This window comes from Rhinatrema bivittatum, chromosome 15 (genome assembly GCF_901001135.1).
Source record: "Rhinatrema bivittatum chromosome 15, aRhiBiv1.1, whole genome shotgun sequence".
Taxonomy (NCBI): domain Eukaryota; kingdom Metazoa; phylum Chordata; class Amphibia; order Gymnophiona; family Rhinatrematidae; genus Rhinatrema; species Rhinatrema bivittatum.
Genome location: NC_042629.1, coordinates 53,516,364 through 53,533,370, shown reverse-complemented (window position 1 = coordinate 53,533,370; position 17,007 = coordinate 53,516,364). Strand labels below are relative to the sequence as shown.

The window sequence follows — 17,007 nt, the reverse complement described above, 5'->3', positions numbered from 1 at the left end:
ATATGGGAAAAGAGCCAAGAAACAACAGAATATAAAAAAACATCAGATAAAAGTAAAAAAAAAAACCATTTTGAGTTTGTAGTGATTAGCATATGCTACCTTTGGGAATGTGCATTATATACTGTATTTGTGTCAGTGTTTTGATGCCATGACTGTCTTTGGACATGGGCAATGCATCTGATACAGGCGGGGTGACTCGCGGCTAGGCCTCCGAGGCCACTTTGGTGCAGCTTTGTCCCTCTTCCCCAGTCCAGTCTTTCAGGAATTTGGTCCCATGTGACTTACTGATTGAGGGCTGCAGTGAGAATGTTCTTTTTTTTATCCATCCGGTCTCTTTAGCTCCTGACCTGGTGAAGAGTGGGTCGACCGCTGGGAGGGGGCATACGAGCCCGAACCTTCCAAGTTCCTGAGGTCCAATTTAGCGGCTCGCTGATGCTGGGCCCAAGGAGACATCCTGCCACAGTCCCAGCAGGATGCCTGATCATTGTCTGGCCCGAGGCAGATGTAGCAAAAGCAGGCTAGCCCAGTCTGTGGTTCCTGACCAGGGTTGGGAGGGTATTCTTCTAGTACACATCCTGTCTGGTGGACTTTTCCCTCTACGTTTATTTGAAGGGATTTTTGAGATTTTTATTAGGAGCCTCACTGGACCCCTAGACTTTTCCTGCCCACAGGGCTTAGGGAACACCATGTGTAGGCAACCCGGTGCTAGGGAAGATAAACCATTGAAGTGGTGGTGACCTGCTTTGAAAAGGGATCTTCACTATTTTGATTCTGTTCCTTTTGGGGGAAAGAATATTTTTAGTTAGAAGATCCAGGAGGAAGTTTGGCTGCCTCTTCCTTTCTGTTTGAAGCAAGATAACATCTGGTTTCCAAGAGGATGCCTTGCCATCAAGCGAGTACTAAAGAGACTGTTAATTAAAAGAAGATCCAGAAGATCTCCTAACTGTGACTAAAGAAACATTTCACCAACTGGAAACACCCATCCGGTGCTTCACATCCTGAGGAGAGAAAGGGAAAATTAACTCTCTGTGCCATAGAGTGTTTTTGCAAGTTATTGGTGTTGGAAGGGGATTTGCCCAGCTTAAAAGACCCTGTTCATCTAGGAGCTCCACTTAATCCAAGAGAGTGAGCGTTTTCCCTGGTTCTCAATAGAAGCGAGTCCTGCACCGATAGAGGAAAGAGACTGTAAAGAAATTGAGAAGATAATTCTGTAGTGCTGGTTTGGTTTTGTGCCATTCATCATTAGTATTATCAGTAAATACTTATTTTGGACACTACTCAAGTGACTCCAGAGTATTTATTTTTGCACTCACTGCATCCACATAAAGGACAGACATCCTCCCCAGGGGAAACCAAAAGTAAATGTGTAAAGAAACCACCTCTGTCCCATCAGGATCTGAAAGGATTCCTTTCTTCCCCCAATCAAACGAATCCACACATGGGGAAGTGAGGGAGAGAACAGCTGGCCAGGGAGAGGCTCCAGCCCAAAAGAGTAACAAGTTTATGTACCTACCTGTGCAGGAGAGGCACACCAGGGTGTGGTTACCCCTGTGACCAAAAAATAAACAACTGCACGATAACTGAAGAACTAAAAAGCTCAGGGTTGAAGGAGACTTCCTTTCTAGCCCTCTGCAGAGGTAGGTGGGGGAAAGAGGGTGCTTATGCCTTACACAATTGTCCATGGTAGAGGAAAGGGGAAAATACATTTAGGATATTTTTCATATCTTATCATGACTTTCAAAATTTAACTCAGTTTTATAACATCCTGATTAGTAAGCCCATCACAGCAATAAAACAGTGCAAATATTCAAAAATAAGTCATATTTGATTAAAACTACACGAGTGGGATGAGAAGAATGCCTATGTAGTCAGCGTGCCTTGCTCCACTGGTAATGTTTGTCACAAGGTTGAAGTAGCAGCCTGATTGCAGGCAGAGTTTAGAATACTGTAACTATTACTAGGGTACGATGTTCCACCAGTTGATTGGAAAAGGTTTCCGGCGGGCGTTGGTTCCACAGTGTACTTCTCCCAAATTTACATGGTAAGAATAAAAGTCATCGATGAATGTGCATCTGAGTCCCAGGGGTTCCAATAGGGATCTAACCACCTCCTCCAGGCAGCATTTTCCATTAATAAGTGGTCCAAAGGGCTTAGCTACACCCAGATCTTTCCCTAGGACCACCAGGTTCACCTAGTCAGAGAGAAAAATAATTGAAAGGGTTAATACTTAGAAATTTAAACAAGGGACCTGATTTATAACTCCATTCCAAAGAATATGCAAGAAATTTTATTGATTTAAATAATTCAGATGCCGTCTGACAGGGAAGCTGCACAGACCTTTCCAGTTCCCTCATTCTATGCTGGAGAGTTCTTGGTCCTGTGAAAAAATGGATTCTTTATCACCCATTCCAATGAATGAGTTATGCCTCTCTGCATGCAGGCAGACAGTGACATCACTTACAGTACATGAGCTGGTGTAGCAGTAAACCTTGTCAATATTTCTCTGTCTTCAGCAGGTGCAGACATACCTAGATTGGTGCAGTATTTGGAAGGCTCCTGGTTGGTCATCGTTTGGATGTGCTGGTAAAGCCCAAGGGGCTCAGAGGTTTGGGGGATTGAAATTCTTTAGGGAATGTGGCCTATTGATTTTTTTCTCTTCCTCTCCCCTCTGCTGCTTCGGCCTCCTCTGATATTGAGGGCTCTGGTCCTGTTCCCTCTCTGTTCAATAGATATGTGCATCAAGTAAACAAAAAGTATGAAGGGCTGCAGCAAGTGCTGCACTTGTGGAGCCTGGAGTGTGAGTGTGCAAGGGTTGTGGGAGGTGGGGAAAGCACAGAGTAGCCTATGGTGTAGGAGATTGTGCAGGAGGTCAGAGCTTAGCCTGCTGCAGCAGGGCAAGAACTCAGATGAATTCTTGGTGGGAGCTTGCCAACACTTTAATTGTGCAGCCAGCACAAGAGGGAGAACTTGGCACCATCTCCCTTGAGCTGACTTCTAAAGGCATGGGGGCACTTCTTAGGTGGAGCTCAAGGCTGGATGTCCCTTTTTTCCCCAGAGTTTGTGGTTCTTTCCTACAAGGATTTTCTTCTGCAGTGGAGACCTGATTCTTAAGAGGCATCCTGAATTCAGGACTCCTTAGAGAATTAGAGTCCCACCACTAAGAGATGTTCCTCTTTGGGAGAGGGATATTTTCTCTGAATCTCTGGGAGATCCTTTGCTCTAGCCAGTCTGCCTTGGGCCAAGAAGAGGAAATTCTCTTAGGAATCTTCTGTCCTCCAGCTGTTTAAAAGAAAGGAGTTCAAGGCCAACTCCTTGAATACTGCCAGTTTAATAGACTCAAAAGAAGATCCTACTAGAGCCTTCACTACCAGGTTGAAATCCCAAGAAGGGGCTACTACTGGATGAAACATAACTCTAAGATACTTTACATTCTTCATATAGTGAAACATGTCCAGATGCACTTCTACTGAAGAATCTTGAATTCTTCCCCTACAACATAAGGCCATCATTTGAACCTTTAGGGAACAAAGACAGCCCTTTTTCAAAGCCATTTGTAGGCAAGGTAAGTGGAATAGATCTCCTGGCGTCAGACATCTGCCAGCCTTGTAATATGCTAAGAAAGTGAACCAGTTCTAAGCCCTCAACATGGTTGCAATCACAGAGGGCAACAGCCCTCTCTTGTATAACCAAGCTCTTTCATTGTCCAAACCATAAATGAGAACTGAGCTGGGTCTTCCATAAAAATTAGATCCTGTTATAAGAAGCAGCCATAAAGGTTCCTTCACACTGAGCTGCATGAGATCAATGTCCCATGGTCTCTTTGCCCAATTCAGGATTACCATTAGAATCAAGGACAAATTACTTTATATTCTTCTTAAGTCTTCCTATGAGTGACCATGAAGGAAACACATAGAGAAGGAGGTAGTCCAGCTGTTGAATCAGAGAATCTATTTCCATAGATCCTTCTTTTTTGAGACTGAAAACCTCCCCAATTAGGAACTCTGCCTTGTTGTCATGAGACTCAATCTTGGGGCTGTCCATTAACTTTCAGGCCAACTCTCACAATTCCCATTCCTCTGGGTCCAACGAATGCCAACTCAGGAAGTGTACTTAAATATTGTTGTTTCTAACTATGGGAGCTATGGATAGCACTGTCAAGTGTCTTTCTGTCCATTCAATCAAGATAGCCATTTCTTGGGTGACCAAGATGATTTTGGTGATCTTTTCTCTGTTCACATATGCCACTGCTGATGCACTGTGCGATAAGAATCTGACTGCCATTCCCTAAATCAGTGGAAGACTAGAAAAGCTAGGCCAACTCAAGTCCTCACTAGCCCCAAACAGATCTGGTTTTCAGGCTGTCCACAATGAATATGCATGAGATATATTTGAATACAATGGAGGCAGTGCATGCAAATGTATCTCATGCATATTAATTGTTGGAAGTCTGAAAATCAATCTTGTTTGTGGCTCTTGAGGACTAGAGTTGTCCACCCCTGAGCTAGGCAAATTGTTCTGATTTCAAAACAATTAATGAACCAACTCGCTTTCTATTTTGACCATAGGCCTTGCGCACCTGGTTGAGAAAATAAACCCTCAGCTTCTTAGGCTGGCATCCATTGTTACTACTGTCCCTGTTTGATCTCCAGATTCATCATCCCTTTCCTCAGGTTGACCTTGTTGAGCCACCACCGAAGCTTCTTCCTAACCGGCTGAAGAATGGGTAAGTGCAATTCAAAATTCAGAGAAGGGAATTCTGAAGAGGTCACATATGTGCTATCACCCAGGGGACCAATTCTAAGGTTGCCACCATGGACCCCAAGACCTGAAAATAATCCTAGACCCGAGGGGAAAATGCTGACATTTTTTTACTCCATGAGGTCAATATTCAAAAAAACAGATAATGGATAATTTATCAAGCTAAAGTTAGCTAGATAAATTGTCTGGGATATGTTCCACTAAATATCCCCAATTAAAGTTATCCAGCTAACCATAGCCGAATAACTTTAAACCTAACCGGATATCTTTTGAATATCACTGGTTAGGTTTAAAGTTATCTTTCCTTTGGTGGCCGGATAACTTTAGCCTTAACCAGCTATATTCAAAAGCCAAATGCCAAGCTGCAGGTAAAAAAAAAAAAAAAAAGTCGCTGTACAGGTTACCGCAGCTTTCTTGACAATCTGATGCAACTGTACAGTACTTTTGTCCCCCAGGGTAGGAAGGTTTAATCATGAAAGCCTACTGCAGCGTTACCACTGCTGTTAGCGTTTAACCAAGCCTGATGCACTTATCTTCACTCTCTCACGTCTGACTTGTGTTTTCCTCTCTTTTGCCTTCCAAATGCCATATACCTCAAACACACACAAAACTTTCCTTCATTTCTTCCACCTATCACCCAACCTTCCTACTTGTTTTACATGTTATCTGCCCTAACACTGGGCCTTCTGTCCCAACCATAAGTTTGGTTACCATTACCAAAGACTTTTTCAAGCATCCACCACCCTCTCAGCAAAGTATTTTCTCAAATTTCCTTTGTTCCTTTCTCCTTACAACATTAAATAATGATCTGATCTCTTCCAGTGACGGATATAAGATTTTGCTGCCTGTAGGCACTGATGCTGCAGTCGCACCTACCCTTCCCCCATGGTAAAGCTGGACAACAGGGAGTAGGTCTAAGGCACAGCTTGAGTTTCCTGCCACAGCTCAGTGGTAGATTCCGTGGCAAAAATGTGAGCATTCTGAAGTACACTGACAAACATTTCCATCTTTTATAATACGTTATAAACCTTGTTTGTATCTGAATAATTTATTTTCCATTTAGTGGGTGAGAAAGTGAGATCTCAAGTATCAGTACAAGGAGAAGGTCTTAAGGATGGGGAGAGAAGGGAGGAGAGGGCGAGAGGACCAGAGATGGGGAAAAGAAAGAAGAAGGACCAGGAATGGGGAGCAAAGGAGAGAGGACTGCAGATGAGGAAGATCAGGAATCTGGGATGGGAGAAAACTGAGTAGTAAGAGCGAAGTTCTGGGATTAAAGAAGGAAAAGAGGGAGTAAAAGGGTGGGTTCTGGGATCTGGGGAGAGGTAGGAAGGATTTAGAGGTTCCTGAATTTTGGGGGACAGAATCCAAGATCAAAGGAGAGAGGATGTGAATCATGGGTGGGATGGGGTGAGAGGGTATGTATGGGGGAGTGAGGAGAAGGTGTCCCTACCATCCTTTGGTCCTGCTCTTTCTTGCATCCCTTCTCTAACCTCTCACCTAATCTGGCATGGACACACTCACACACCTAGCACTAATCCCTTCTATGTCACACACACACTGCTTCCCTCCTCCACTCCCCTCTGTCTCTCTCACACAGACACATGTCCCACAGTGGATCCTCTCTCAGCCTCCAGTGATCCCCCACTCTGTCCCTCCTAATATCTACAAACTGATCCCATTTTCTTAGTCTGGTCTATACTTACCCCCTTCCCTGCCTGGGAGTGGATGGGCTAGATCAGGAAGCAGGACTGTTCTCTGCTGGAAGGCAGTAAATCTTCAACCTGCCTGCTACCCCTCCAGATTGATATCATGCTAGGTATAGGTCTACTGTGCCTACTGACAAATCCAAGCTTGACCCCCCATGTGGTTAATAAGCAATCTGCTGGGCACTGACCCAGTTAGGTTCTGAGGCGTTGTGGCCTGCTGGTACCATCCCAGCTACCTCATGGCCAGGATGGGACGGAGGGGACATAATAGAAACCTGATAGATTGTACATTCTCATTGTATAATTTGTTTTAAATAGTTAGTTATTATTAGGGAGACGTAATGGTGGGCCCAAGAGATCTCCCTATCCCATTACCAAAGCTGTCTCCTGAGAAGCAGCTCCTGAGTGCACTGTAAACTTAAAAAATAGTTGAAAATTCATGCTGTGCAGAGCTCATTCGGCCCCTTACCAACATCTTTCCCTCTACTTATGGTAAAGGAGTAAGTTGAACCCCCCGTCCCCCCAGCATAATCACCTTCCGCTTTCCCACCCACCCTTTATTATATCTCTTTCCAAATTCCCACCCCCTTTGCATAATTATTTCCATACATCCCCTACCCACCCACTCGCCATCATCTCTGGCCAGCAGAAAGAATCATAGGAGCAGCGCAGCTTGTATGTTGCTGCCGCCTTTGCTGCTTCCCTGGCAGGTTGGGACTGCATAGGGCCCCATAGTCTTGTTTGCCATGTGTGTTTTGATGAAACAGGGAAGCCAGTAGAGAAATGTAGGAGAAATGCCCAAAGAAACCTTCCAAAGGAAAATTGGTTCTTACCTGCTAATTTTCGTTCCCGTAGTTCCATGGATCATTCCAGACTCCTGTGTTTGTGTTTATGCATCCGTGTCAGCAGATGGAGACAGAGAAAGTTTAATTGACACTACTTGATAAGCACTGGTGCCACCTGCAGTTCCTCAGTATTGATATGTACCCAAGCACAAAAACTCACTTGCATAAACTTGTAAAAAACTTGAACACTTGTTAAAGCTCTGAAGAAAAATCTGCATAGCAAAAAGAGCATAGCTAAGCAGAAGACTCTCCATCGCTATCAAGCGGGCAGGCTCTGGAATGATCCGTGGTACTACAGGAACAAAAATTAGCAGTTAAGAACCAATTTTCCTTTCCCTGTACGTACCCAGATCATTCCAGATTCCTGGGATGTACCAAAGCCCCCTAGTCGGAGTGGGACCTGGAGAGTCCCGCTCGCAAAACACTCTCGCCGGAAGAATGAGTTTCTGGATCCCGGCATTCCCGGACTCAAACTGACCTATCTCTTCCACGCCAATCCTTATCACCACCTACACCATGATTAACCACCTCCACTATTGTTTACATGTTTAAATTATTTTTTAACCTGTCCTTTCTCTTCTTTCTCCGCCAAGTTCTAATCACCCTGTTATATGTAACTGCCTTTTCCGCACCATTGTTTTAGTTTATGTTTACAATGCACCCCTGTTTTATGTGAACCAGCATGATGGGACTGCGCTCTCGAATGCCGGTATATAAAAAACCTGAAATAAAAAAATAATGTCTCGAAAAAGTATGCAGCGACTTCAATGTAGCCGCCTGACAAATCTCTTGTGACAACAACAACTGAGCCTTCGCCAACAAGGCCGCTTTCGATCGAGTAGAATGAGCCCGAAACCATCCGGCAGCTGGCGGCCTTAAGAATATAGGCTGACCCAATACCCTCCTTGAGCCACCTCGCAATGGTAGCTTTGGAAGCCTGGAGCCATTTCTTTGCGCAGCTCCAAAAAACAAATAGGTGATCAGACCTCCGAAAGGCATTGGTCACCTCCAGATATCTCAGTAAGGCCCTCCAAACGCCCAAGTTCCCTCGCATGAGGAGAAGAAGCATCCAAACTGGGAAAAGCTGGAAGTTCGACCGTCTGATTAACATCAAAAGCTGATACCATATTGGGAATCCGAAATCTGTAGGAACGGGTCCCTACAAGATAAAGCCTACAACTCGGATATTCTCCGCGCCAAACAAATGGCTACCAGGAAAATAACCTTCAAGGTCAAATCCTGAAGAGTCGCCCTACGAAGAAGCTCAAAAGGTGGTTCACACAAACCTCGAAGGACCAGATTAAGATTTCAAGTAGGACAGACCTTCCGTACCAGAGGACGTAAAATTCTTGACCCCCTCAAAGAAACCGTACAACATCAGGATGAGAGGACAAAGATCTTCCGTCAATCGTCCCTTGCAAAGAGGTCAGAGCCGCTACCTGAACTTAGAAAGAGTTCAATGCCAAGCCTGTGCACAAGCCATCTTGCAGGAAGGATAAAATCTGGGACACCGAAGCCTGCAAAGCAGCCACACACCAAGCCTCAAAAACCTTCCAGACTCTGACGTAAGACAACGAGGTAGACATACACTTTGCATGCAGAAGGGTAGTAATAACAGACTCTGTGTACCCCCCTGTGCCTTAAACGTCACCTCTCAAAAGCCAAGCCACTAGATAGAAGCGATCTGCCTGATTGAAAAAATATGGGACCTTGATGGAGCAGACAAGAGAGGTGACTGAACCGTATCGGACTATTCATGGCCAAGTTGATGAGATCCGCAAACCACGGGCGACGTGGCCACTCCGGAGCCACCAATACTACATTCCCCGGGTTCTCTCTCTATTCTGCGCAAAACCTTGCCCATCAGAGGCCACAGAGGAAACACATAAAGTAGAACTCCCTGAGGCCAAGGAATCACTAGAGCGTCGACTCCCTCAGCTCCGTAGTCTCGTGGGGCTTTTGCATTGTGGTGAGACGCCATCAGATCTACATGTGGACAACCCCACTTCTCAGGAACGAGCTGCATCGCCAACTCTGACAGTTTCCATTCGCCCGGATCTAGAAGACTGCGACTTAGAAAATCTGCCTGGACATTCTTGTTGCCCGCTATATGAGAGGCCACTATCTGGGTCAAGTGTGCCTCTGCCCAGATCATTAACTCCTGAGCCTCTTGAGCTACCATCCGGCTCTTGGTACCACCTTGTCAATTGATATAAGCCATGGTTGTCACATTATCTGACAGAATTCTGACTGAACGACCTTGGACCATCGGTAGAAAGGCCAGCAATGCTAATCGAACTGCCCTGGTCTCCAAGTGGTTGATAGACCAGGAGAGCTCTTCCGGCGACCACACACCCTGAGCCGACTGAAGCTGGCAAACTGCTCCCCAACCAAACAGACTGGCATCAGTAGTAACAACAATCCAATCCGGTACCTCTAGAGCGACCCCCCCCCCCCCCCCTGCAGAAGTGAGACATTTGGAGCCACCAAGAGAGGCTCTCCCTCGTAGGAACATCCAGCGATACCGGATGATGAAAAAGCTCCTACTGCGGATTCCATTGTGCCAATAGAGCTTTCTGTAATGGTCTCATATGCGAAAAAGCCCAGGGAACCCACTCGAGGGTGGAAGCGATGGATCCCAGAACCTGCAAAAAATCCCAAGCTCTGGGCACCCGCAATGCCAATAGACGGTGGATCTGTGACTGCAATTTATTCGCTCTCTTGTCCGTCAAGAACACCTTTCCCACACTCGTGTCGAACTGGGCTCCCAGATACTCGAGACACTGGGTCGGATTGAGATAGCTCTTGGCGAAATTCACCACCCAGCCCAGCGACTGAAGGAGTTGAATGACCTTCCTGACCACTGAGTGACAACTGGCCTCCGACTCTGCCCTGATGAGCCAATCGTCGAGATAAGAATGTACCAGAACTCCCTCATGCCGCAAAGCCGCCAACACTACTACCATGATCTTGGTGAAGGTCTGCAGAACCGTGGCTAGGCCGAAAGGAAGGGCCTGAAACTGGAAATGCTGACAGATAATCATGAACCTCAATAATGCTGGTGATCCCGACGAATGGGGATATGAAGATACACCTCCATTAGATCCAAGGAAGCTAGGAATTCCCGACTGCAAACTGCAGCAATCACAGACCTTGGGGTTTCCATGCGAAATCTCTGGACTTTCAGCGCTGCATTTACTCTTTTTAGATCCAGAATAGGCCAAAAAGTGCCCTCCTTTTTGGGAACCACGAAATAAGCATAGTAACGCCCAGTGCGCCGTTCTTCCAGGGGAACCTGCACCACGGTTCCTAAACCCCGCAACCTGTCCAAGGTCTCCCGAACTGCACGTCGCTTTGTCAACAAACCATAAGGGGAGACCAAAAAGAGGTCGCAGACGAGACGAGCAAATTCTAAAGCATAACCGTCTCTTATGATCGAGAGGACCCACTGATCCTGAGTGAGACGCCCTCCTAAGAAGGGAATGACTGAGTGGGTCAGCCGCGTCTCATTGGGAGGATTTTGCCCCCGGAGCCCCACCTTCGGAGGGGGCTCTAAAGGGCCTCCCAGCTCCCCGAAACATCTGCGCCCAGGACTGACCATGGCTCACAAACAGCCTCTGCGGGGCTGTTGCCCCCCTTGTATATCGAGGCCTTCTGCCTTCACGGAAACGGGCCCGAGACTGAAAGGACTGTCTAGACTTAGGCCTATCCTCTGGCAACTTGTAGACCCTGTTGTCCCCTAACTGTTTTACCAACTGCTCGAGGTCCTCGCCAAACAAAAGATGGCCCTTAAATGGCTGGGAACTCAACTGAGATTTGGATGAAACATCCGCCGACCAGTACCGCAAACACAATAATCTCCTGGTCAACACTGCATAAGCAGTGAAGAGGCCAGCACTAAGTCATACAATGTGTCAGCTACGTAAGCCACTGAAGCCTCCATCGCTCCACAAGACCAGCTTGGTCCCCTTGCAACTGTTGCACCCAACACAAGCATGCCCGTTGCATGAAGCTGGAACAAATAGCCGCTCAAAGCAGAAACCTCAAAGATCCGCTTGAGGTGAATCTCCAGCTTATGGTCTTGGACATCCTTTAAAGCCGTGGCCCCCGCCACCAGAATATTCATCATCTTGGTGACAGCCGATACCGCAGCGTCCACCTTTGGCATAGCGAAGAGCTCTAGCATCTGCTCAGGTAAGGGATAGAGCTTTGACATAGCTCGGCCCACCCGTAATCCCGCATCTGGAGAACTCTACTCCTGGTCCACCATCCTCTGCATGGACCTATGGTAAGGAAAGGCTGAGGGAGGACCACGAGTCCCATCCAGAACTGGGTCCGCCCCATCTAGGTCTGAATCCAACTGAGGGAGCTTCAAACCGAGCTCCTCGAGGACCAGCGGAATTAAGGGGGCCAATTCCTCCCAATGAAACAAATGAAGAATCTTGGAATCGTCCCCGGACACTGGCATATCAGCCACATCGTCCTCCGAATCTGTATTGGCAGCATCCAAGTCCGCAACATCTGGGTCATCTGCCCCATGATTAGGGACCGGAGCCCCCTCCAAGGGAAGCCTTGTATCCCCAGGAGTCTCCGAGGGTCCCCCAGAAGCCCCCGTCTCCCCGTCTGACCGCAGTGGCCCCAGTAAATGCTGAACCTCGGGGACTAAATTACCTCGCAACCGAACAGAGCCAGAGCCAGACCCAGTAGCCTGAACGGCTGGGGAAGGAGGAGGAGGGACCATTCCCCCCAGCTGAAGGTCTGACCCTTCCTGCTGTACCAAAAAAGCACAGTGAAGCAGTAAAATAAATTCCGGGAAGAAACCGCGGGGAGCAGACCTTGTAGGCCCAGCTCCCCCTCCCCAACTGAGCTAAATCCATCGGCAGTGCATCATCCAGGTTCCCCTGCCCCCCTACAGGGCCTGAGTGCACTGGGGAAAGCCGGGGGGGGGGGGGGGGAGTCCTCCAGCCCCCCGAAAGTGCTGCCAAGTCTGCCGGGGAACCTAAAATGGCTGCCCTTCCCCCATTGGCCGAGGCGGGAAACCCCTTCCCCGACAGCAGCCATATGGGCAGCGGAAGGAGGCCCGACTTGCCAGCTTTCACGGGGGGAGGAGAAAGAGAAGGCCCCTCACCACCTGAAACACACACCTAACAGAGAGAGAGATGGCTGAGGCGGGCAGGAACCGCGCCACATGCTCGGCAGGCCCGACCACGAACCATAGCTCGCGGTTAACCATGGAGCCCAGCAAGACCGTCCCCCAAAAAATGCCACCCTTAGAGCCTGGGAGAGACTTACCGCCCGCTGCAGCTGCTTCCTGCTAAAACTGTTTTTTTTGTTGTTTTTTTTAAACTTTACAAAGATAACAGGGCCTCTGCTCTCCTAAGGCCAAGGGGAGCTATCCAGCTTCAGCTCAACCTGAAAGTAAGGAGAGAGAGCCCTAAAAACAAAAAGCAGCTGCCCTGAGCTGAAAAGCCACCTAGATAGCCTCGTGAAGGGAGGGATCTGGACCACCAGGTTTGCACCTCAGGGATGGGAGCCAGAGTGAGCGTACAAAAAGGTCACCAACCTCCAGTTCATTCACCTCAACCGAACAGGGAAGGGTTTCCCTGAGAAAAAGAAACAGAAAAAGAAAAAAGATCAAAAATCACCAGAAACTGCAGGTGAATGCACCAGCCACCATCTGCTGGAGACAGAGAAATACTGAGGAACTGCAGGTGGCACCCGTGCTTATCAAGCAGTGTCAGTTAAACTTTTTCTGTCTTCATCTGCTGACATGGATACATAAACCCAGGTGTCTAGAAGGATCCGGGTACATACAGGGAACACATTTTTGTGTGCAATGACTGAACACGCAGTTGCATCCCAAAGGATTCTGGGATACTAGACCATCTTTATGAACAAAGAACTCTCTTGCTTTTGTATCCCATACTGGTACAGTGCCAGCTAGGCTTATCTTTGTCTTCCGCAAACAAACAAACCAATTAGAAGTTTGTCTAGGACAAACTTATCAATGATATGTCATGTGTTAAATATCTGTCTGTCCACAAGCATGCAAACTAAGGCCTTTAAAAAGGTGAGAACAGACATCAATCACTCCAACAGCCTCCAGATCCTCCCTTATCAGCTTTATTGTGTTGGTTGACTCTGTTTTCCTCTAAAGACAGAAAACTGAACTGGCACTGGCTTTACCTGTTAAGAATTCCTGGATTCTTGCTGCCAACAGTGAAGAAGAAAATTGACCAGATTCAAGCATTCCTGAGACTTATTTGTAGGGTTTTGGCTATCTAATTCATTAATGCTAGGATAGTTAAGACTGTATTATCTTTGTAAAAGTGCTATTTTAAGTTAATTTGATTTTACTCACAGATTAGAAGTTACATACAATCCACTTTTCAATTGCTTAATACTCTGTATTCTTCAGGTCCCTTTCAAAGGTTTTTAGGGCTGTGGGGGGGGGCGGGAAGCACTCTCTGACATCTCTTTACAAATGTTTACATTCCACTACTACCTATACTCTTTTAGGGTCTTTGGCTCAGGCTTGGGGCAGGGAATTGCGCATTATTCTAGATGAAGATGATATGTTTCTGTGCATTCAAGATCTATATGGGGCCTCGGAGGATGTGGGATACAGAGAATTTCAATTTAAAATTCTGAATAGACTATTATTCCCCCCAACAAACGTTTTGGGCTGGGATTTCAGGCCATGGTAACTGTTTCAAGTGTGGACACCGGGAAGTGACTTTAAGTTATTCCTTTTGGGACTGCCCAGATGTTCAAAATTTTTGGCGGGATATGTTTGGCAGTATCAGTAGGTGGTAGTCCATAATTGTAGAGAGCTCAGCAGAAGCCTTTGTTCTAGGGAAGATCTTGGATGCTGAGAGAATTGGGAAAATTTGTAAATTTTTTTACAAATTTTTTACAAATTTTTTACAGATTTACAAATTTTACAGATTTACAAATTTTTTACAGATTTGTAAAGCATGCACAGATGTAAGGTTCCTAGGTATTATATACTGCATTTCACATAGTAACCTAGTGTTTCTACAGGCCTACTCCTAAACACTAGACTAACCTTTTACTCCCCTCTTATTCCTAATTCCTCTCTTTCCCCTTAACTCCCATTCCACCACCTCCTACCCTTACTTTCTCTTCCTCCTTGTTCTGTTCGTATTAATCTAATGATTTATATCTATCTCCCCCTGTAAATAGCCTCGAAGTTTTATTCCAACTCTCCTGTTAGCTATTACCTATTATCTCTAGTTATAGTTAAATTCCTTATTTGAGTTTTCTAACACCTTCAATGTTATAATTTAATTTATTTCAGTTTTATGTTCTATGTAAAAGTTATGCCCTCTCCCGGGCGCCTGTATTCTGTTGTATGTAAACCGGTACGATGTGCAAACGGTTATCGGTATATAAAATGTTTAAAATAAATAAAATAAATAATAAATAAAATGGATACCCTTTTCATACATAAATGTTGCTTGGTTGGGAAACAGTGCATTTTAACACATTGGTTGGAGCTGTCTAGCCCGTCTCTCGCTGAATAGCATAAAAGATTGGTGGGGTTGCTAATCCTGGAATCCCAGTCAGTGAAAGATAAATCGCCTCAATGGGCTAAATGGTTCCTTAACATCTGGAGACCATTCCTGGACTTACTGCCAAAGGAGTTGACACATATGATATTACGTAATGTTCATTGTACTATTGTATGAGACACTCATGATCTTGCATAGTTGAATTGCCTTTATGTGATCCTACTGGTATTTGTGTAGATAATGTATACTAGGAGAAGGGAGGGTGTGGGGGGGAAGTGATAAGTTGGTCCTGATGTAAGTATTATGTTAAGTTGTAATGCTGTTTAAGTATAATCAAGGTGATGCAACTGTATTTATGTTTATTGGAATTTAATAAAATTCACATGTTAAAAAAAAGTTAATTTGATATGCTAGAGCCTTAATTTTTATAAAGTACAGGAATATATAATTTAAGTAAGAACTCTAAATGTGTAATATTTAAATAAATGTCTAGAAAACTATTGCATTTATTGTAATATATTTACTGTAATATATGTAATAAAATTAATTATCCAAGACAAACTGGAGTTTTATTCTGATGTATTTGGATATAGTCTAAACTTATGGAAGGGATGCTCCGATGGCTTATTAGTAAGTTTTACCCTTTTGTTCAACCCTAAGGGACCTGAAGTTTCTTTCTCTCAAAGCTGGGATTGGTTAGCTTTGCTTTATATATTGGGGCTGAGCATGTGTTGGGACTGAGCAGTGAGAGGTTTTCCCATGGTGTTCCCTGGCTAGGCCCCACTGGCCTGGACAAGAAAGGGAAGGAGGATCTGGAGAGACTGATTTTGGTGAAGAGAAGTATTTCCGGCTATTCTGGACTTGATCCCAGCTTCAGGAGGAAACCCTCTCGCTGCCTGAGAGAGAGTTTGGGTGCTGTGTCTGCCCTATGCCCAGCTGAACTGGGGTGGCTCCTGCATCTGTTTGAGAGAAGAGAAGTTTTTGAAAGGAGTGTTTTGTTTTTCTAAGTTATTGGATTTTGACATCCAAGGCCCAAGGAGTTTTGATCATCAGAGAGACTGAGATATGCCTTTTTCCCATGAGCCCACTTTCACTCACCCAGGAATGAGGACAGTAGCGATGTCCCTATCCCTTAGGGATACTGGCTTAGAGAACAGCAAAGTGAGAACAGGCCTGTGGATTTTTATGTTTTGTATGAAGATTCAGGAACTTTGTTTTTGAAATGGATTTTCCAGTTTATCTTTTGTTTCAATAAAAGTTTTATTTTGAACACCATTTAAGATGCCATGCCTGTTTATACAAAGAATATCAGCCATAAACGAATTGACAGAGAGTACAAACTTGTGAGAGAGTGAAGGGACTGAAAGTGGGTCCCCTGTTCCCGTGCATGTCTTGGGCTCAGGAGGTTAAACCTGCGCCCCCCCCCCCAATCAAGAGAATCCATGGCCTGGGGTTGAAAGGACTGGTACAAGATAACTGGGACTTAGCCCCAGGACTGAGTGTGTCCCCTGCACTAATCGGCCCAGACACCGAAGTGGGGAGCTATACTTAAAAAGCTTGGGACATATGTAGCGTATTACTTACAGGAGGAGGGCGCAGCAGATAAGAAGCATTGCTCACCAGTTTCTCCGGTCGGCCAGAGGAGGCTGCAGAGAGGGCGAGCAGAGGCCAAGCCCTCCCTGGGAACCAGGGTGACTATGCCCCCTCTCCTATTGCGTCAGTAGTTCTGGGAAGCAGACTCCTGCCCCATTGGTAATCAGACTGCTCTTGTTGTCTATTGTAGGAGAATAGGGAAGGCCTAGGCTGTGATCAGCCAATTCATCTGCTCTTTCCCATGGCAGTTTTTTGCTGCCCCCCACCCCTCTAAATACTGGCACTCTAGGTGATTGCCTCGTGCTTCTAAGTATTAAATAAAGTGGACAATATAATGGAGCCTTATAGGGCACCACAAATGACAGAATGTGTAGCAGGATTAAAATCACCTACTGCAACAGATAGCTCTCAGGTTGTGAGAAACAAAGTAAACTGTTGCAATACAGTACCTTGCAGACCCAAACCAGATAATCATTACAAAAAAATGTTATTAACAAGATCAAAGGCCAAAGATATGTCAAGTAACACTAAAAGGATATCATTGCTCTGATCTAATTGGAGATGAAGATC

At 45.7% G+C, this 17,007-nt stretch overlaps 1 protein-coding gene and 1 long non-coding RNA gene across 4 annotated transcripts in view; one reads left to right on the top strand and one right to left on the bottom strand.

Moving 5' to 3' along the window:
• Nucleotides 1-890: 890 nt before the first annotated feature.
• The window catches only part of LOC115076905 (protein-arginine deiminase type-1-like), a 204,821-nt gene continuing 188,704 nt past the window's right edge, over nt 891-17,007 (bottom strand). For all 3 annotated transcript variants that reach the window (XM_029578906.1, XM_029578905.1, XM_029578908.1), the window contains one exon: nt 891-2,191. In XM_029578906.1, coding sequence (XP_029434766.1) covers nt 1,958-2,191 — 234 coding nt within the window. In that variant the 3' untranslated portion in view covers nt 891-1,957. The remainder of the gene's footprint in view (nt 2,192-17,007) is intronic.
• LOC115076906 lies at nt 2,813-15,089 on the top strand. Its single transcript, XR_003852899.1, has 3 exons — nt 2,813-4,723; nt 5,581-5,729; nt 13,467-15,089. It is a non-coding gene; the product is annotated as an uncharacterized LOC115076906 (long non-coding RNA).